Here is a 23,068-nt window from a genome sequence, read left to right on the forward strand (position 1 = left end):
ACCATATATAGAGGCATATATGTGCAGCCACCAATCAGCAGCTAGTTCCCAGTGGTGCTTTGCTGGTCCTAAGCCAACCTAGTTATTCTTTTCAATAAAGGATTGCAAGAAAACTTAAAGGGATAGTACACTCAAACAATGTTTGTTTGTTTTTTAAACTGTATTAAGTATTATAAATATTTGTAATAAGCACCTATTAAAATTTTCCTGTTCTTTTCTTTGTATTCCTAATCAAAAATCCTTATTTCACCAAACCCATTTTTTGTCATTATGTAAGCCTATAACGATGTTCTACCTAGGTAGAAACATCATGGTGGCCCGCATGCGCATTTGCCATCTTTTCTGAGTAACGCATGCGCATCTTGATCCCTCTCAGTCTATTCTGTAGCGGCAGGGCTGACATCTAAATTGTGATATAGTCAACGGTGAGCGTGGCGCACCAGAGCGCTGAAGATTAACATAGCTAGCCCAGCCAGCTCCCCTCAGCATTATTCTCAGGAGGCATTAACCACACTCTGGACTTAATATAGAAAAAAAAAAACATAATTTATGTAAGAACTTACCTGATAAATTCATTTCTTTCATATTAGCAAGAGTCCATGACCTAGTGACGTATGGGATATACATTCCTACCAGGAGGGGCAAAGTTTCCCAAACCTCAAAATGCCTACAAATACACCCCTCACCACAGCCACAAATCAGTTTAACGAATAGCCAACAAGTGGGGTGATAAGAAAAAAGTGCGAAAGCATATAAAATAAGGAATTGGAATAATTGTGCTTTATACAAAAAAATCATAACCACCACAAAAAAAGGGCGGGCCTCATGGACTCTTGCTAATATGAAAGAAATGAATTTATCAGGTAAGTTCTTACATAAATTATGTTTTCTTTCATGTAATTAGCAAGAGTCCATGAGCTAGTGACGTATGGGATAATGACTACCCAAGATGTGGATCTTTCCACGCAAGAGTCACTAGAGAGGGAGGGATAAAAATAAAGACAGCCAATTCCTGCTGAAAATAATCCACACCCAAAATAAAGTTTAATGAAAAACATAAACAGAAGATTCAAACTGAAACCGCTGCCTGAAGTACTTTTCTACCAAAAACTGCTTCAGAAGAAGAAAATACATCAAAATGGTAGAATTTAGTAAAAGTATGCAAAGAGGACCAAGTAGCTGCTTTGCAAATCTGATCAACCGAAGCTTCATTCCTAAACGCCCAGGAAGTAGAAACTGACCTAGTAGAATGAGCTGTAATCCTTTGAGGCGGAGTTTTACCCGACTCGACATAGGCATGATGAATTAAAGATTTCAACCAAGATGCCAAAGAAATGGCAGAAGCTTTCTGGCCTTTTCTAGAACCGGAAAAGATAACAAATAGACTAGAAGTCTTTCGGAAAGACTTAGTAGCTTCAACATAATATTTCAAAGCTCTAACAACATCCAAAGAATGCAACGATTTCTCCTTAGAATTCTTAGGATTAGGACATAATGAGGGAACCACAATTTCTCTACTAATGTTGTTGGAATTCACAACCTTAGGTAAAAATTCAAAAGAAGTTCGCAACACCGCCTTATCCTGATGAAAAATCAGAAAAGGAGACTCACAAGAAAGAGCAGATAATTCAGAGACTCTTCTGGCAGAAGAGATCGCCAAAAGGAACAAAACTTTCCAAGAAAGTAATTTAATGTCCAATGAATGCATGGGTTCAAAAGGAGGAGCTTGAAGAGCCCCCAGAACCAAATTCAAACTCCAAGGAGGAGAAATTGACTTAATGACAGGTTTTATACGAACCAAAGCTTGTACAAAACAATGAATATCAGGAAGATTAGCAATCTTTCTGTGAAAAAGAACAGAAAGAGCAGAGATTTGTCCTTTCAAAGAACTTGCGGATAAACCTTTATCTAAACCATCCTGAAGAAACTGTAAAATTCTCAGAATTCTAAAAGAATGCCAAGAAAAATGATGAGAAAGACACCAAGAAATATAAGTCTTCCAGACTCTATAATATATCTCTCTAGATACAGATTTACGAGCCTGTAACATAGTATTGATCACAGAGTCAGAGAAACCTCTGACCAAGAATCAAGCGTTCAATCTCCATACCTTTAAATTTAAGGATTTGAGATCCTGATGGCAAAAAGGACCTTGCGACAGAAGGTCTGGTCTTAGCGGAAGAGTCCACGGATGGCAAGAGGCCATCCGGACAAGATCCGCATACCAAAACCTGTGAGGCCATGCCGGAGCTACCAGCAGAACAAACAAGCATTCCTTCAGAATCTTGGAGATTACTCTTGGAAGAAGAACTAGAGGCGGAAAGATATAGGCAGGATGATACTTCCAAGGAAGTGATAATGCATCCACTGCTTCCGCCTGAGGATCCCGGGATCTGGACAGATACCTGGGAAGTTTCTTGTTTAGATGAGACGCCATCAGATCTATTTCTGGAAGCTCCCACATTTGAACAATCTGAAGAAATACCTCTGGGTGAAGAGACCATTCGCCCGGATGCAACGTTTGGCGACTGAGATAATCCGCTTCCCAATTGTCTATACCTGGGATATGAACCGCAGAGATTAGACAGGAGCTGGATTCCGCCCAAACCAGAATTCGAGATACTTCTTTCATAGTCAGAGGACTGTGAGTCCCTCCTTGATGATTGATGTATGCCACAGTTGTGACATTGTCTGTCTGAAAACAAATGAACGATTCTCTCTTCAGAAGAGGCCAAGACTGAAGAGCTCTAAAAATTGCACGGAGTTCCAAAATATTGATCGGTAATCTCACCTCCTGAGATTCCCAAACTCCTTGTGCCGTCAGAGAACCCCAAACAGCTCCCCAACCTGTAAGACTTGCATCTGTTGAAATTACAGTCCAGGTCGGAAGAACAAAAGAAGCCCCCTGAATTAAACGATGGTGATCTGTCCACCACGTTAGAGAGTGTCGTACAATCGGTTTTAAAGATATTAATTGAGATATCTTTGTGTAATCCCTGCACCATTGGTTCAGCATACAGAGCTGAAGAGGTCGCATGTGAAAACGAGCAAAGGGGATCGCGTCCGATGCAGCAGTCATAAGACCTAGAATTTCCATGCATAAGGCTACCGAAGGGAATGATTGTGACTGAAGGTTTCGACAAGCTGAAATCAATTTTAGACGTCTCTTGTCTGTCAAAGACAGAGTCATGGACACTGAATCTATCTGGAAACCCAGAAAGGTTACCCTTGTCTGAGGAATCAATGAACTTTTTAGTGAATTGATCCTCCAACCATGATCTTGAAGAAACAACACAAGTCGATTCGTATGAGATTCTGCTAAATGTAAAGACTGAGCAAGTACCAAGATATCGTCCAAATAAAGAAATACCACAATACCCTGTTCTCTGATTATAGACAGAAGGGCACCGAGAACCTTTGTAAAAATTCTTGGAGCTGTAGCTAGGCCAAACGGCAGGGCCACAAACTGGTAATGCTTGTCCAGAAAAGAGAATCTCAGGAACTGATAATGATCTGGATGAATCGGAATATGCAGATATGCATCCTGTAAATCTATTGTGGACATATAATGCCCTTGCTGAACAAAAGGCAAGATAGTCCTTACAGTTACCATTTTGAACGTTGGTATCCTTACATAACGATTCAATATTTTTAGATCCAGAACTGGTCTGAAGGAATTCTCCTTCTTTGGTACAATGAAGAGATTCGAATAAAACCCCAGCCCCTGTTCCAGAACTGGAACTGGCATAATTACTCCAGCTAACTCTAGATCTGAAACACATTTCAGAAATGCTTGAGCTTTCACTGGATTTACTGGGACACGGGAAAGAAAAAATCTCTTTGCAGGAGGTCTTATCTTGAAACCAATTCTGTACCCTTCTGAAACAATGTTCTGAATCCAAAGATTGTGAACAGAATTGATCCAAATTTCTTTGAAAAAACGTAACCTGCCCCCTACCAGCTGAGATGGAATGAGGGCCGCACCTTCATGTGGACTTAGAGGCTGGCTTTGCTTTTCTAGAAGGCTTGGATTTATTCCAGACTGGAGATGGTTTCCAAACTGAAACTGCTCCTGAGGATGAAGGATCAGGTTTTTGTTCTTTATTGAAACGAAAACGATTATTAGCCCTGTTTTTACCCTTAGATTTTTTATCCTGTGGTAAAAAAGTTCCTTTCCCACCAGTAACAGTTGAGATAATAGAATCCAACTGAGAACCAAATAATTTGTTACCCTGGAAAGAAACGGAAAGTAGAGTTGATTTAGAGGACATATCAGCATTCCAAGTTTTAAGCCATAAAGCTCTTCTAGCTAAAATAGCTAGAGACATAAACCTGACATCAACTCTGATAATATCAAAAATGGCATCACAGATAAAATTATTAGCATGTTGAAGAAGAATAATATTATGAGAATCATGATCTGTTACTTGTTGCGCTAAAGTTTCCAACCAAAAAGTTGAAGCTGCAGCAACATCAGCCAATGATATAGCAGGTCTAAGAAGATTACCTGAACACAGATAAGCTTTTCTTAGAAAGGATTCAATTTTCCTATCTAAAGGACGGCACAGGATATAATTGCTTAAAACGTTTAGAAGGAGTAAATGAATTACCCAAATTATTCCATTCTCTGGAAATTACTTCAGAAATAGCACCAGGAACAGGAAAAACTTCTGGAATAACCACAGGAGATTTAAAGACCTTATCTAAACGTTTAGATTTAGTATCAAGAGGACCAGAATCCTCTATTTCTAAAGCAATTAGTACTTCTTTAAGTAAAGAACGAATAAATTCCATTTTAAATAAATATGAAGATTTATCAGCATCAACCTCTGAGACAGAATCCTCTGAACCAGAACAGTCATTAGAATCAGAATGATGTTCATTTAAAAATTCATCTGTATAAAGAGAAGTTTTAAAAGATTTTTTATGTTTGCTAGAAGGAGGAATAACAGACATAGCCTTCTTGATGGATTCAGAAACAAAATCTCTTATGTTATCAGGAACATTCTGAACATTAGATGTTGATGGAACTGCAACAGGTAATGGTACATTACTAAAGGAAATATTATCTGCATTAACAAGTTTGTCATGACAATTAATACAAACAACAGCTGGAGGAACAGCTACCAAAAGTTTACAGCAGATACACTTAGCTTTGGTAGTTCCAGCACCAGACAACGATTTTCCTGAAGTATCTTCTGACTCAGATGCAACGTGAGACATCTTGCAATATGTAAGAGAAAAAACAACATGTAAAGCAAAATTGATCAAATTCCTTAAATGACAGTTTCAGGAATGGGAAAAAATGCCAAGGAACAAGCTTCTAGCAACCAGAAGCAAAGAAAAATGAAAGTTAAATAATGTGGAGACAAAGGCGACGCCCATATTTTTTTAGCGCCAAATAAGACGCCCACATTATTTGGCGCCTAAATGCTTTTGGCGCCAAAATGACGCCACGTCCGGAACGCCGACATTTTTGGCGCAAAAGAACATCAAAAAATGACGTCACTTCCGGCGACACGTATGACGCCGGAAACAGAAAGATTTTTTGCGCCAAAAAAATCCGCGCCAAAAATGACGCAATAAAATGAAGCATTTTCAGCCCCCGCGAGCCTAACAGCCCACAGGGAAAAAAGTCAAATTTTTAAGGTAAGAAAAATAATTGATTCAAGTGCATTATCCCAAATATGAAACTGACTGTCTGAAAATAAGGAATGTTGAACATCCTGAGTCAAGGCAAATAAATGTTTGAATACATATATTTAGAACTTTATTAAAAAAGTGCCCAACCATAGCTTAGAGTGTCACAGAAAAACAGAATTTATGTTTACCTGATAAATTACTTTCTCCAACGGTGTGTCCGGTCCACGGCGTCATCCTTACTTGTGGGATATTCTCTTCCCCAACAGGAAATGGCAAAGAGCCCAGCAAAGCTGGTCACATGATCCCTCCTAGGCTCCGCCTTCCCCAGTCATTCGACCGACGTAAAGGAGGAATATTTGCATAGGAGAAATCATATGATACCGTGGTGACTGTAGTTAAAGAAAATAAATTATCAGACCTGATTAAAAAACCAGGGCGGGCCGTGGACCGGACACACCGTTGGAGAAAGTAATTTATCAGGTAAACATAAATTCTGTTTTCTCCAACATAGGTGTGTCCGGTCCACGGCGTCATCCTTACTTGTGGGAACCAATACCAAAGCTTTAGGACACGGACACTTTTTTTTTTTTTTTAACGTTTTTATTGAGGTTTAAAAATAAGTAAGACAAGCAAGTTATTGCACAGAATGTCCAACCACAAACATAATTAACAAATACAAAGTCAAAAAATAACACCATCAGTTAATACAAATGTTGCTTGAAAATATGTAGTATTACACAATGAACCTCAGTTTTTAATAGGAAGTGTCCTCTTAAAGCATGGTACTATATAAGGTAAAATTAATTCCCCCAGGGAGCTAAAGAGGTCTCTCTTGGGCCTCCTGAACTACATCATATACACAGTGGGGGACTTTGAAGAGGAAATAAAAATGACAAACTAGGCCACTCTTGGACCTAAGGCATAAACAATATTTGCCACATAAACTGTTTACCAGCTAGATGTTTTATGAGGCCACTCTCGGACCTCTCAACTATGAGCAATGAATAGTTATAGCTGGTAAATTGGGACAAAAGGAGACCACTCATGGATCTCGGGTGATGAACCTTGTTCTTCTTTTTGTTTAATTGCTAGGAAAATGTTCAACCATAGATAACAGAATTTATGTTTACCTGATAAATTACTTTCTCCAACGGTGTGTCCGGTCCACGGCGTCATCCTTACTTGTGGGATATTCTCTTCCCCAACAGGAAATGGCAAAGAGCCCAGCAAAGCTGGTCACATGATCCCTCCTAGGCTCCGCCTTCCCCAGTCATTCGACCGACGTAAAGGAGGAATATTTGCATAGGAGAAATCATATGATACAGTGGTGACTGTAGTTAAAGAAAATAAATCATCAGACCTGATTAAAAAACCAGGGCGGGCCGTGGACCGGACACACCGTTGGAGAAAGTAATTTATCAGGTAAACATAAATTCTGTTTCCTCCAACATAGGTGTGTCCGGTCCACGGCGTCATCCTTACTTGTGGGAACCAATACCAAAGCTTTAGGACACGGATGATGGGAGGGAGCAAATCAGGTCACCTAGATGGAAGGCACCACGGCTTGCAAAACCTTTCTCCCAAAAATAGCCTCAGAAGAAGCAAAAGTATCAAATTTGTAAAATTTAGTAAAAGTGTGCAGTGAAGACCAAGTCGCTGCCTTACATATCTGATCAACAGAAGCCTCGTTCTTGAAGGCCCATGTGGAAGCCACAGCCCTAGTGGAATGAGCTGTGATTCTTTCAGGAGGCTGCCGTCCGGCAGTCTCGTAAGCCAATCTGATGATGCTTTTAATCCAAAAAGAGAGAGAGGTAGAAGTTGCTTTTTGACCTCTCCTTTTACCAGAATAAACAACAAACAAGGAAGATGTTTGTCTAAAATCCTTTGTAGCATCTAAATAGAATTTTAGAGCACGAACTACATCCAAATTGTGCAACAAACGTTCCTTCTTTGAAACTGGATTCGGACACAAAGAAGGCACGACTATCTCCTGGTTAATGTTTTTGTTAGAAACAACTTTCGGAAGAAAACCAGGTTTAGTACGCAGAACCACCTTATCTGCATGGAACACCAGATAAGGAGGAGAACACTGCAGAGCAGATAATTCTGAAACTCTTCTAGCAGAAGAAATTGCAACCAAAAACAAAACTTTCCAAGATAATAACTTAATATCAACGGAATGTAAGGGTTCAAACGGAACCCCCTGAAGAACTGAAAGAACTAAATTGAGACTCCAAGGAGGAGTCAAAGGTTTGTAAACAGGCTTGATTCTAACCAGAGCCTGAACAAAGGCTTGAACATCTGGCACAGCTGCCAGCCTTTTGTGAAGTAACACAGACAAGGCAGAAATCTGTCCTTTCAAAGAACTTGCAGATAATCCTTTCTCCAAACCTTCTTGAAGAAAGGATAGAATCTTAGGAATTTTTATCTTGTCCCAAGGGAATCCTTTAGATTCACACCAATAGATATATTTTTTCCATATTTTGTGGTAGATTTTTCTAGTTACAGGCTTTCTGGCCTGAACAAGAGTATCAATGACAGAATCTGAGAACCCTCGCTTTGATAAGATCAAGCGTTCAATCTCCAAGCAGTCAGTTGGAGTGAGACCAGATTCGGATGTTCGAACGGACCTTGAACAAGAAGGTCTCGTCTCAAAGGTAGCTTCCATGGTGGAGCCGATGACATATTCACCAGGTCTGCATACCAAGTCCTGCGTGGCCACGCAGGAGCTATCAAGATCATCGATGCCCTCTCCTGATTGATCCTGGCTACCAGCCTGGGGATGAGAGGAAACGGCGGGAATACATAAGCTAGTTTGAAGGTCCAAGGTGCCACTAGTGCATCTACTAGAGTCGCCTTGGGATCCCTGGATCTGGACCCGTAGCAAGGAACCTTGAAGTTCTGACGAGAGGCCATCAGATCCATGTCTGGAATGCCCCACAATTGAGTGATTTGGGCAAAGATTTCCGGATGGAGTTCCCACTCCCCCGGATGAAATGTCTGACGACTCAGAAAATCCGCTTCCCAGTTTTCCACTCCTGGAATGTGGATTGCAGACAAGTGGCAGGAGTGAGTCTCCGCCCATTGAATGATTTTGGTCACTTCTTCCATCGCCAGGGAACTCCTTGTTCCCCCCTGATGGTTGATGTACGCAACAGTCGTCATGTTGTCTGATTGAAACCGTATGAACTTGGTCTTTGCTAGCTGAGGCCAAGCCTTGAGAGCATTGAATATCGCTCTCAGTTCCAGAATATTTATCGGGAGAATAGATTCTTCCCGAGACCAAAGACCCTGCGCTTTCAGGGGTCCCCAGACCGCGCCCCAGCCCACCAGACTGGCGTCGGTCGTGACAATGACCCACTCTGGTCTGCGGAAGCTCATCCCCTGTGACAGGTTGTCCAGGGACAGCCACCAACTGAGTAAATCTCTGGTCCTCTGATCTACTTGTATCGTCGGAGACAAGTCTGTATAGTCCCCATTCCACTGACTGAGCATGCACAGTTGTAATGGTCTTAGATGAATTCGCGCAAAAGGAACTATGTCCATTGCCGCTACCATCAAACCTATTACTTCCATGCACTGCGCTATGGAAGGAAGAGGAACAGAATGAAGTATTTGACAAGAGTTTAGAAGTTTTGATTTTCTGGCCTCTGTCAGAAAAATCCTCATTTCTAAGGAGTCTATTATTGTTCCCAAGAAGGGAACCCTTGTTGACGGAGATAGAGAACTTTTTTCTACGTTCACTTTCCACCCGTGAGATCTGAGAAAGGCCAGGACAATGTCCGTGTGAGCCTTTGCTTGTGGAAGGGACGACGCTTGAATCAGAATGTCGTCCAAGTAAGGTACTACTGCAATGCCCCTTGGTCTTAGCACCGCTAGAAGGGACCCTAGTACCTTTGTGAAAATTCTTGGAGCAGTGGCTAATCCGAACGGAAGTGCCACAAACTGGTAATGCTTGTCCAGGAATGCGAACCTTAGGAACCGATGATGTTCCTTGTGGATAGGAATATGTAGATACGCATCCTTTAAATCCACCGTGGTCATGAATTGACCTTCCTGGATGGAAGGAAGAATTGTTCGAATGGTTTCCATTTTGAACGATGGAACCTTGAGAAACTTGTTTAGGATCTTGAGATCTAAGATTGGTCTGAATGTTCCCTCTTTTTTGGGAACTACGAACAGATTGGAGTAGAACCCCATCCCTTGTTCTCCTAATGGAACAGGATGAATCACTCCCATTTTTAACAGGTCTTCTACACAATGTAAGAATGCCTGTTTTTTTATGTGGTCTGAAGACAATTGAGACCTGTGGAACCTCCCCCTTGGGGGAAGCCCCTTGAATTCCAGAAGATAACCTTGGGAGACTATTTCTAGCGCCCAAGGATCCAGAACATCTCTTGCCCAAGCCTGAGCGAAGAGAGAGAGTCTGCCCCCCACCAGATCCGGTCCTGGATCGGGGGCCAACATCTCATGCTGTCTTGGTAGCAGTGGCAGGTTTCTTGGCCTGCTTTCCTTTGTTCCAGCCTTGCATTGGCCTCCAGGCTGGCTTGGCTTGAGAAGTATTACCCTCTTGCTTAGAGGACGTAGCACTTGGGGCTGGTCCGTTTCTGCGAAAGGGACGAAAATTAGGTTTATTTTTGGCCTTGAAAGACCTATCCTGAGGAAGGGCGTGGCCCTTGCCCCCAGTGATATCAGAAATAATCTCTTTCAAGTCAGGGCCAAACAGCGTTTTCCCCTTGAAAGGAATGTTAAGCAATTTGTTCTTGGAAGACGCATCCGCTGACCAAGATTTTAGCCAAAGCGCTCTGCGCGCCACAATAGCAAAACCAGAATTTTTCGCCGCTAACCTAGCCAATTGCAAAGTGGCGTCTAGGGTGAAAGAATTAGCCAATTTGAGAGCATGAATTCTGTCCATAATCTCCTCATAAGAAGAATTTTTATTGAGCGCCTTTTCTAGTTCATCGAACCAGAAACACGCTGCTGTAGTGACAGGAACAATGCATGAAATTGGTTGTAGAAGGTAACCTTGCTGAACAAACATCTTTTTAAGCAAACCTTCTAATTTTGTATCCATAGGATCTTTGAAAGCACAACTATCTTCTATGGGTATAGTGGTGCGTTTGTTTAGAGTAGAAACCGCCCCCTCGACCTTGGGGACTGTCTGCCATAAGTCCTTTCTGGGGTCGACCATAGGAAACAATTTCTTAAATATGGGGGGAGGGACGAAAGGTATACCGGGCCTTTCCCATTCTTTATTTACAATGTCCGCCACCCCGCTTGGGTATAGGAAAAGCTTCGGGGGGCCCCGGGACCTCTAGGAACTTGTCCATTTTACATAATTTCTCTGGAATGACCAAATTCTCACAATCATCCAGAGTAGATAACACCTCCTTAAGCAGAGCGCGGAGATGTTCCAATTTAAATTTAAATGTAATCACATCAGGTTCAGCTTGTTGAGAAATTTTCCCTGAATCTGAAATTTCTCCCTCGGACAAAACCTCCCTGGCCCCCTCAGACTGGTGTAGGGGCACTTCAGAACCAATATCATCAGCGTCCTCATGCTCTTCAGTATTTTCTAAAACAGAGCAGTCGCGCTTTCGCTGATAAGTGGGCATTTTGGCTAAAATGTTTTTGATAGAATTATCCATTACAGCCGTTAATTGTTGCATAGTAAGGAGTATTGGCGCACTAGATGTACTAGGGGCCTCCTGTGTGGGCAAGACTGGTGTAGACGAAGGAGGGGATGATGCAGTACCATGCTTACTCCCCTCACTTGAGGAATCATCTTGGGCATCATTTTCTCTAAATTTTGTGTCACATAAATCACATCTATTTAAATGAGAAGGAACCTTGGCTTCCCCACATACAGAACACAGTCTATCTGGTAGTTCAGACATGTTAAACAGGCATAAACTTGATAACAAAGTACAAAAAAACGTTTTAAAATAAAACCGTTACTGTCACTTTAAATTTTAAACTGAACACACTTTATTACTGCATATGTGAAAAAGTATGAAGGAATTGTTCAAAATTCACCAAAATTTCACCACAGTGTCTTAAAGCCTTAAAAGTATTGCACACCAAATTTGGAAGCTTTAACCCTTAAAATAACGGAACCGGAGCCGTTTTTATATTTAACCCCTTTACAGTCCCTGGTATCTGCTTTGCTGAGACCCAACCAAGCCCAAAGGGGAATACGATACCAAATGACGCCTTCAGAAAGTCTTTTCTATGTATCAGAGCTCCTCACACATGCATCTGCATGTCATGCTTCCCAAAAACAAGTGCGCAATAGAGGCGCGAAAATGAGACTCTGCCTATGATTAGGGAAAGCCCCTAGAGAATAAGGTGTCCAATACAGTGCCTGCCGGTTATTTTACATAGTTCCCAAGATTAAAATAATTCCTCAAGGCTATGGAGTATAAAATATGCTTATATATAAATCGTTTTAGCCCAGAAAATGTCTACAGTCTTAAAAGCCCTTGTGAAGCCCTTTTTTTCTTTATGTAATAAAAATGGCTTACCGGATCCCATAGGGAAAATGACAGCTTCCAGCATTACATCGTCTTGTTAGAAATGTGTCATACCTCAAGCAGCAAAAGTCTGCTCACTGTTTCCCCCAACTGAAGTTAATTCCTCTCAACAGTCCTGTGTGGAAACAGCCATCGATTTTAGTAACGGTTGCTAAAATCATTTTCCTCTTACAAACAGAAATCTTCATCTCTTTTCTGTTTCAGAGTAAATAGTACATACCAGCACTATTTTAAAATAACAAACTCTTGATTGAATAATAAAAACTACAGTTAAACACCAAAAAACTCTAAGCCATCTCCGTGGAGATGTTGCCTGTACAACGGCAAAGAGAATGACTGGGGAAGGCGGAGCCTAGGAGGGATCATGTGACCAGCTTTGCTGGGCTCTTTGCCATTTCCTGTTGGGGAAGAGAATATCCCACAAGTAAGGATGACGCCGTGGACCGGACACACCTATGTTGGAGAAATAAGACTTACTTACCCCAGGACACTCATCTACATGTTTGTAGAAAGCCAAACCAGTACTGAAACGAAAATCAGCAGAGGTAATGGTATATATATAAGAGTATATCGTCAATCTGAAAAGGGAGGTAAGAGATGAATCTCTACGACCGATAACAGAGAACCTATGAAATAGACCCCGTAGAAGGAGATCACTGCATTCAAATAGGCAATACTCTCCTCACATCCCTCTGACATTCACTGCACGCTGAGAGGAAAACCGGGCTTCAACCTGCTGCGGAGCGCATATCAACGTAGAATCTAGGACAAACTTACTTCACCACCTCCATAGGAGGCAAAGTTTGTAAAACTGATTTGTGGGTGTGGTGAGGGGTGTATTTGTAGGCATTTTGAGGTTTGGGAAACTTTGCCCCTCCTGGTAGGAATGTATATCCCATACGTCACTAGCTCATGGACTCTTGCTAATTACATGAAAGAAAGGACTTTATTCTAACAATAAAGCCAGACACAGCTGCGCGCTATCTTCTGACAGGTAAATATAAGTGTAGCATCTGAATACGTGTCAATCACAAAATGTGTTACAAACCTTTATGCGAATACATTTTGTGATTGACGCGTATTCAGACGCTACACTTATATTTAGCTGTCGGAAGATAGCGCGCAGCTGTGTCTGGCTTTATTGTTAAAGCACAACTTATATGCACACACAAAATATTAAGTCCGGAGTCACTTTTGTGTGGTTAATTCCTCCAGAGAATAATGCTGAGGGGAGCCGGGCTAGCTATTAATCTTCAGCGCTCTGGTGTTTGTTTAGCCTGGCTATGAATATAAAAACGAAATGGGTGGAATCGCTTCCCTATTGGATGGGTCATAGGAACTTATTTTACATAAACCCTGCCTATTTTTATGGGAGGTCTTTGAAGCTCATATTAAATAAATTTCAAAGTTAAATTAAAGATATTTAGAAGCTTCATTTTAGCAAAAAAGTAGGTTGGTTTTGAAACATATATTTATATAATTATAATAACGTCCTTTAATCTCATAATATTTTGCAAAGATTTCTAACCCTTTAACAAATCAGATAATAGAAGTCAAGTGGAAAGTAGTTTCCAGTTTAAAATGGAAGGCCTTAAGGGTTTGATTAAGCTTCTGAATGAATTCCCCCAACAATGCCTTATGTTCATTATCAATATATCTTGACCAGTAGGTAAAGTATTGGGTATATCTATGTAGTTATTCATTAAACAGAAATTGGCATTTGTTGGGGCACAAGCTGTGCAACGTGTTTTCAAAATTGTTATGGCACCAAAAGAAAAAAAAAAATTCTATTGTTATGCCAGATACCCAAAAACAATTTAGACAACAAAACATTTAAAAGGAATAGTCTAGTCAAAATTAAATGTTCATGATTCAGATAGAGCATTCAATTTTAACCAACTTTCTAATTTACTCCTATTATCAATTTTTCTTCATTCTCTTGGTATCTTTATTTGAATTTAAGATTAGAAGCCGGCCCGCTTTTGGTTCATCACTTGGGTAGCGCTTGCTGATTGGTGGCTACATTTAGACACCAATCAGAAAGCAATACCCAGGTGCTGAACCAAAAATGGGCCGGCTCCTATGCTTCCATTCCTGCTTTTTCAAATAAAGATACCAAGAGAACAATACATTGATAATTTGAGAAAATTAGAAAGTTGCTTAAAATTGCATGCTCTATCAGAAAAAAAAGTTTCATTTTGACTAGACTATTCCTTTAATAGCAGTCAAATAAGAATCGTACACAGCGATTCTATGCCACAGTATACGTGTACAAGATGCAGGTACCTCAAAATCTTGCAATTAATTCCTGAAACAATGGGTCTACCAGATGTTTTATTTACATTTTTAGGACTCTTCGGAAGTAGATAAAATGCCACTTTTTGGGAAAGAAAAAATATTTTTTTCACTATTTACAGCATCAATGTAAAAGCCTTCATTAAACTGGTATATTGTTGAATAAATATCTCAGAGGGGTCAAAAAAAGAGACATATTCTTGTCATCAACAGATTAATAAGATTGTCCCAATTAATTGATTTTGCAATAACAATCAGATTCCTGATCTGCCAATCTATGAGTTTACACCTAATTATTATTATCCCATTTTGAATACAACAAAGTTTAGCTTTCTAACGCATGAATAAATTGTTACAATAACTTAGGGGAATCCTCACCGGCTATGATATCTTTGTTATTTACACCTCACAAGTCACCCAAAAGACCTGAAGAGTGCTGGTTTGGTTAGGACACAGATAATTCTGCATTGAGAAAGACCAAATAATTTAGCTAGTTACCAAATAAAAGATACGTTGCTATTGTATTTTAAGAGAATGTGCATTAAACCATATTGCCTTTTTCGCCAACCCTTGTAATTTAGTAACTGATAGAACCTCCTTCAATGATAGCAGTCTGTACAGGCCCTAAGGCAGACCCAAACCATAGTGCCCCCATCACCACATTTCACGTATGCTGTTTGGTTGCAGTGTTCTTCCTCCATAGCGTCAAAAATGTCAAATAATTTGTATATGCACAGAAAACTCTAACTTGGCTATTTTTTTATATATCGAGACAGGCAGTTTCCTCTGTTATGTCCTTCCCTTAAAGGGACATTAAACACTAAATTCATTTTATAAGCATAGTATTGAGGTTATTCGGCACCTCCCTCTAGTCATGGGTCTCTCGTTCAGATACATTCAGTGTATCCTAGATTCCAAAATGGCAGTACCCATGATAAGAGGGATAGCGGGAGGTGCTTAGTGTCCCTTTAATAGCATGCATGTTGAATGTTGTCCTTGCTGAAACAAACTCAATGGCAAGCTAGGGTTCTTTTTCACTTACATCAGCACTGTATGCAGTGTGCTTGCATGATCTTGGCAGGAAGCCTGCTTCTATAGAGACTAGCAAAATGGCTACATTTCCTCCATTTATAGACAATTTATCTTACTGCCACCGGGTGAACACTCTGCTTTTGTAGCCTTTTCTAGCTGATAACATCTCTACCATAATTCTTTAGGTTTTATGATATTTATTTTAGTCAGAGCATGTTTCAGAAGTACAGCTCTTTCAGATTGGGTCAGTAAATGTGTGTGCCTTTCTATGGCAGCTCCAATCACATTTCATGGTTTGGAATACCTCATTCCAATTAGCTTTTGGAAATGTCACTTACCTAGAGGGTCAACATTTAAGTTCAGCTTATCCCTATTGGGCGTGGACTCAAACTATAGGAACAAGGGGAAGGAGAAAGGTGACACTGACATGGTTTTAGTGCTTCTAAAAAAGGAATGAAAAGATAATGTACTAAATCTTTCACAGGTAACATAGCTACAAAAACTCTACACAACAGCTCACAAATAAAGCTGTAAAATGTATAATGATTTGAACAAAAAAGGTTGGGAAAGGAGAGCTAAGATTGTCCTTTAAAGCTTCAGAGTCAGTGTTATGTTCCTGATCATCTAGCTGGAGACCTAACCTCATCTAGATGGTGAACTTCTGTAATAAAGGGACACTGTGTTATAAAATATATTTCCTCTTAATCTGTTCTCAATGGGTTGTTATACAAGCTGCGGGGTATTACATGTATTAGAAATTGCTCTTTAGGTTTATTTTCATATTTGAAATAGTTAGTTTTGCTTAAAGGGCCATGATACCCAAATGTTGAAACACTTGAAAGTGATGCAGCATAGCTGTAAAAAGCTGACTAGAAAATATCACCTGAACATCTCTATGTAAAAAAGAAAGATATTTTACCTCAAAATGTCCTAAGTATTCACACCCCATTGTAAAGGACTTTAACATAAATACAGTTAACGCCTGAGGACGTATGGCATACATCGTCGGTCTGGAAAGCAGCTGGAAGCGATCCTGATCGCTTACAGCTGCTTTCTGGTTATTGCAGTGATGCCTCGATATCGAGGCATCCTGCAATAACCATTTTTACCCCTCCGTTGCAGAGAGAGCCACTCTGTGGCCCTCTCTGCACCGGACATTGATGGCCGCATTCGTTGGTGGGTGGGAGCTGAAGTGGGAGGCAATTGATGGGTTCAGAGTCTGAGAGGGGGGCGGGGTCGCGCACAGACGCGCGCGTGCACGGGGGCGGCGGGCGCGTGCACAGGGAGGGAGCGGGTGGGAACCGCTACACTACAGAAAAAAAAAAGAATTATAAGTGGGAGAAAGGGGGGGAGGGAATGCTTAAAAAAATAATCTAAAGGGATCTGGGAGGGGGTGGGGGTTGGTCTTGGGGGGGGGGGAAAGCTACACTACAGCCGCCAGTACCCAAGATGGCTCCCAAGAAGGTAGAGGGGGAGGTTAGAGGGGTTGGGGGCTAGGGGGATCCTACACGGCAGCATATGTTAATATGCAAAGAAAAAAAAAAGATACCTTTTATTTTAGTACTGGCAGACTTTCTGCCGGTACTTAAGATGGCGGGGACAATTGTGGGGTGGGGGAGGTAAGAGAGCTGTTTGGGAGAGATCAGGGGGTGTGATGTGTCAGGTGGGAGGCTGATCTCTACACTAAAGCTAAAATTAACCCTGCAAGCTCCCTAATTAACCCCTTCACTGCTAGCCATAATACACATGTGATGCGCAGCGGCATTTAGCGGCCTTCTAAATACCAAAAAGCAACGCCAAAGCTATATATGTCTGCTATTTCTGAACAAAGGGGATCCCAGAGAAGCATTTACAACCATTTGTGCCATAATTGCACTATATGTTTGTAAATGATTTCAGTGAGAAACCTAAAATTTGGAAAAATTTAACTTTTTTTTTATTTGATCGCATTTGGCGGTGAAATGGTAGCATGAAAAACTAAAATGGGCCTGGATCAATACTTTAGGTTGTCTACTACACTAAAGCTAAAATTACTCAAAAAAGCTCCCTACATGCTCCCTAATTAACCCCTTCACTGCTTGGCATAATACACGTGTGGTGTGCAATAGCATTTAGCGGCCATCTAATTACCAAAAAGCAACGCCAAAGCCATACATATCTGCTATTTCTGAACAAAGGGAATCCCAGAGAAAAATTTACAACCATTTATGCCATAATTGCACAAGCTGTTTGTAAATAATTTCAATGAGAAACCTAAAGTTTGTGAAAAGATTTGTGAAAAGATTTGTGAAAAAGTGAACATTTTTTTTTTAATTTATCGCATTTGGTGGTGAAATGGTGGCATGAAATATACCAAAATGGGCCTAGATCAATACTTTGGGATGTCTTCTAAAAAAAATAAAATATATACATGTCAAGGGATATTCAGGGATTCCTGAAAGATATTAGTGTTCTAATGTAACTAGCGCTAATTTTGAAAAAAAAAATGGTTTGGAAATAGCAAAGTGCTACTTGTATTTATGGCCCTATAACTTGCAAAAAAAGCAAAGAACATGTAAACATTGGGTATTTCTAAACTCAGGACAAAATTTAGAAACTATTTAGCATGGATGTTTTTTGGTGGTTGTAGATGTGTAACAGATTTTGGGGGTCAAAGTTAGAAAAAGTGTGTTTTTTTTAAATTTTTCCTCATATTTTATAATTTTTTTTATAGTAAATGATAAGATATGATGTAAATAATGGTATCTTTATTAAGTCCATTTAATGGCGAGAAAAACGGTATATAATATGTGTGGGTACAGTAAATGAGTAAGAGGAAAATTACAGCTAAACACAAACACTGTCAAAATAGCCTTGGTCCCAAACGGAGAGAAAATGGAAAAGTGCTGTGGTCATTAAGGGTTTAAGCAGCAAATTAGTAAGCCTGTCCCGGGAATTGCAAGGGAGCGAGCCTTATGCACACTCATGTTATTTCCCTAATCAGTTTAAGGAAGTTTACTATGAAATCTCATGAGATCACAGTAAACAAGTTCATGACTTCAGCAGTGCTGATGCTGATTTTCTGCTGTTAATTTCTTCCTTATTTATTTATTTTTTTACCTGAAGCTGGGCAGTAACACAGCACTTACTCTGTTGAGCTGAGCAAGTTGAGAGGTAAAATATCTTCCTTTTTTACATAGAGATGCTCAGGTGTCTGTCAGCTTTTTACAGATATGCTGCATCACTTTCAAGTGATTTAGCATGAGTATTATGTCCCTTTAATGAAACCTAAACCCATTGTTCTCAAAAACACGTACATTCAAATGTGATGAGCTAACAGGAAGAGAAGACCTCTCTCTAACATTCAGTTAAAGGTACAGTCTACACCTTAGTCATCTTAAAGGGATACTAAACCCAATTATTTTTTTCATGACACAGATAGAGCATGCAATTGTAAGCAACATTCTAATTTACTCCTATTAGCAATTTTTCTTTGTGCTCTTGCTTATCTGTATTTAAAAAGCAAGAATGTAAAGCTTAAGAGCCGGACCATTTTTGGTTCAGAACCTGGGTTACTCTTGCTTATTGGTGGGTAAATGTAGCCACCAATAAGCAAATGCTTTCCAGGGTGCTGAACCTAAAATCAGATATCTGTGGCAGAAAGGACACATCATTTGTTCAGTAGGTGTCAGACATAAAAAAAAAAAATGTTTGGTATTACTACTTCAAACAAAATAAACAGCATTTATAAGTTATATCAAACAAAAGGACATTAAACTATATGAAGCATACATCTTACTGCACTGAAAGATATCCCAAAAAAAACAAAAGAGAAAAATATATACTTAAATCAATAACTGCACACTTTCTACACTGTTTATTGTTAGTAAATAATGTTACTGTATTTATATAAACCACATTGAATTAAAGGGACATTATACACTTGTTTTTTCTTTGCATAAATGTTTTGTAGATGATCTATTTATATAGCCCATAAAGTTTTTTTTTTTGTGTTTTTTTTTTAAAAAAAAGTATAGTTTTGCTTATTTTTAAATAACATTGCTATGATTTTCAGACTCCCAACCAAGCCCCAAAGTTTTAGGAGAATACCGTCAGCTACCTTCTCCAGCTTGCTCCTGTTTGTGTAAAGGGTCTTTTCATATGCAAAGGAAGGGTGTGGGCGGGTCTAATATTTCCCACTTGCAGTGGGTGTTCCAGTAAACTTTTAAACAGAGCTAAACTGGAAGCTTCTGAGTAAGTTTTTAAATGGTTTTATACTGGATTTTTATATCAGTATCTGTGCATATTATTCTTTATAGTAGTGAATATTACATGCAGTTATATGAAAATGAGTGTATACTGTCCCTTTAACTCTGCTTTTCATACTAACACTACTTTACAAATTGCAATATTCAGCTATGCAAATGTGTAATCTTTATACCTGTTGTCCTTCCTTATTTGGCTGAGCATTTCTTCCAAGGCCGCAACAAACTAAAATGAATCAGAATAAAACAAAACGTTATTTCAATCTTTATAATATATAAAGCAACATGAACATTTCTATAAGGTCCCTGACTGTCACCCTCAATGAAGGCTCTAGAAATATTAAGACACCAAGGTGAAATATCCACAAGGATAAGTATGGAGTATCGTTAAAGGGACATTGTACACTAGATTTTTTTTGTAAAAATGTATAGTTTTGCTTATTTTTAAATAACATTGTGCTGATTATCAGACTCCTAACCAAGCCCCAAAGTTTTAGATGCATACTGAAGTCTACAGACTTCACATGGCTTCTGTTTGTATAATGGGTCTTTTCTTATACAGGGGAGAGGAGAGGTTCTTCTCTCAGTCCCTTTCACTGGGTGTCCAAGCCTAACCCATCAACAGTGCTAATTAGGAGCTTCAAAGTAAGTTTTTAAAAGGTTTTATACTGGATTTTTATATCAGCATCTGTGCATAGTCTTTTTTATAGTAGCATATATTACATGCAATTATATGAGAAATGGTGTATACTGTCCCTAAGTATCTCTCTTTAAAGTGATGGTAAAGTTTGCTTAATCTCAATCAAGTATAGCATCCTTTGTGTAAAATCAATATAAGTTTCATTCATCATTTGTTATATATTTTTGTAGAAATAAAGTTATCACCTTTATAAACCGATTTCAAGACATCCACAAATTCATTTTTTTACTTTCGATCACGTTTTTATCTAATCCAATTGAAATTTCGGCCGTTAGGCGACCGTCACGCCAGGTTATCCGCCCCTTTAATAATCTGCGCATGCGCTATTAAAATGTTCTTCTGATTGAAAACCGCGCGCGCTCCCGTTGCCTCTTACTTGCAGATGGTAATCCCTTACAGATAGGAATCCTAAGCGGCTTTGCAGATTAGCACATGCGCACATGAAAGCTGAATTGGCAATTAGTGCGTGCGCAGTGTAAGGCAGCATAGGGAACGCGCTTTTGAGAGACGTAGAGAGCGGGTGGGACCGCTCTATGCGTCACAAAACAGAGAACACAGAAATAAGGGCTGGGAGGAGTCAGCACATAAACGGTAGGGATTTAAAAGTGTATATTGTTTTAAAACTATTGCTGTAATGTAGAAATAAATGTAGCGATTACATTATGGTAAGATTTAGAAATGCATTGATGTCTTCAGTAAGTCTAAACTTTACCTTCACTTTAATACAAAACAATGTCTGTGTACTCACTATCATGATGGTTCTTATCACATTAATCATTCTTTCTTAAAGTGACATAAAAGTATAAAAAGAAAATGCTGTAATGCATTTGAACATTTTATTATTGCTCTGTTGCTAGCATATAACTATGTATTTAACCCCTGCAAATAGATTAAGCACATAATTAAAGTCAGCTCCATAGCAAAGCATAGCACCAATGACAAAAGGCATATTTGGGTAGCCACCAATTACCATTTATCTCCCCAACTAGGTATGCTTTTCATCAAAGGATACCAAGAGAGAAAACATAATTTATGTAAGAACTTACCTGATAAATTCATTTCTTTCATATTAGCAAGAGTCCATGAGCTAGTGACGTATGGGATATACATTCCTACCAGGAGGGGCAAAGTTTCCCAAACCTTAAAATGCCTATAAATACACCCCTCACCACACCCACAATTCAGTTTAACGAATAGCCAAGAAGTGGGGTGATAAGAAAAAAGTGCGAAAGCATATAAAATAAGGAATTGGAATAATTGTGCTTTATACAAAAAATCATAACCACCACAAAAAAGGGCGGGCCTCATGGACTCTTGCTAATATGAAAGAAATGAATTTATCAGGTAAGTTCTTACATAAATTATGTTTTCTTTCATGTAATTAGCAAGAGTCCATGAGCTAGTGACGTATGGGATAATGACTACCCAAGATGTGGATCTTTTCACGCAAGAGTCACTAGAGAGGGAGGGATAAAATAAAGACAGCCAATTCCTGCTGAAAATAATCCACACCCAAAATAAAGTTTAATGAAAAACATAAACAGAAGATTCAAACTGAAACCGCTGCCTGAAGTACTTTTCTACCAAAAACTGATTCAGAAGAAGAAAATACATCAAAATGGTAGAATTTAGTAAAAGTATGCAAAGAGGACCAAGTTGCTGCTTTGCAAATCTGATCAACCGAAGCTTCATTCCTAAACGCCCAGGAAGTAGAAACTGACCTAGTAGAATGAGCTGTAATCCTTTGAGGCGGAGTTTTACCCGACTCGACATAGGCATGATGAATTAAAGATTTCAACCAAGATGCCAAAGAAATGGCAGAAGCTTTCTGGCCTTTTCTAGAACCGGAAAAGATAACAAATAGACTAGAAGTCTTTCGGAAAGACTTAGTAGCTTCAACATAATATTTTAAAGCTCTAACAACATCCAAAGAATGCAACGATTTCTCCTTAGAATTCTTAGGATTAGGACATAATGAAGGAACCACAATTTCTCTACTAATGTTGTTGGAATTCACAACTTTAGGTAAAAATTCAAAAGAAGTTCGCAACACCGCCTTATCCTGATGAAAAATCAGAAAAGGAGACTCACAAGAAAGAGCAGATACTTCAGAAACTCTTCTGGCAGAAGAGATCGCCAATAGGAACAAAACTTTCCAAGAAAGTAATTTAATGTCCAATGAATGCATAGGTTCAAACGGAGGAGCTTGAAGAGCCCTCAGAACCAAATTCAAACTCCAAGGAGGAGAAATTGACTTAATGACAGGTTTTATACGAACTAAAGCTTGTACAAAACAATGAATATCAGGAAGATTAGCAATCTTTCTGTGAAAAAGAACAGAAAGAGCAGAGATTTGTCCTTTCAAAGAACTTGCTCTAAACCATCCTGAAGAAACTGTAAAATTCTTGGAATTCTAAAAGAATGCCAAGAAAAATGATGAGAAAGACACCAAGAAATATAAGTCTTCCAGACTCTATAATATATCTCTCTGGATACAGATTTACGAGCCTGTAACATAGTATTAATCACAGCGTCAGAGAAACCTCTTTGACCAAGAATCAAGCGTTCAATCTCCATAACTTTAAATTTAAGGATTTGAGATCCTGATGGAAAAAAGGACC

At 39.4% G+C, this 23,068-nt stretch overlaps 1 protein-coding gene across 2 annotated transcripts in view; it reads right to left on the minus strand.

Annotated features, from left to right (window-relative positions):
- Positions 1-23,068, minus strand: part of USE1 (unconventional SNARE in the ER 1) — a 165,677-nt gene that overhangs the window by 135,350 nt on the left and 7,259 nt on the right. For both annotated transcript variants that reach the window (XM_053702883.1, XM_053702882.1), the window contains exon 2: positions 19,924-19,973. In XM_053702883.1, the coding sequence (XP_053558858.1) occupies positions 19,924-19,973 (50 nt within the window). The remainder of the gene's footprint in view (positions 1-19,923; positions 19,974-23,068) is intronic.

This window comes from Bombina bombina, chromosome 2 (genome assembly GCF_027579735.1).
Source record: "Bombina bombina isolate aBomBom1 chromosome 2, aBomBom1.pri, whole genome shotgun sequence".
Taxonomy (NCBI): Eukaryota; Metazoa; Chordata; class Amphibia; order Anura; family Bombinatoridae; genus Bombina; species Bombina bombina.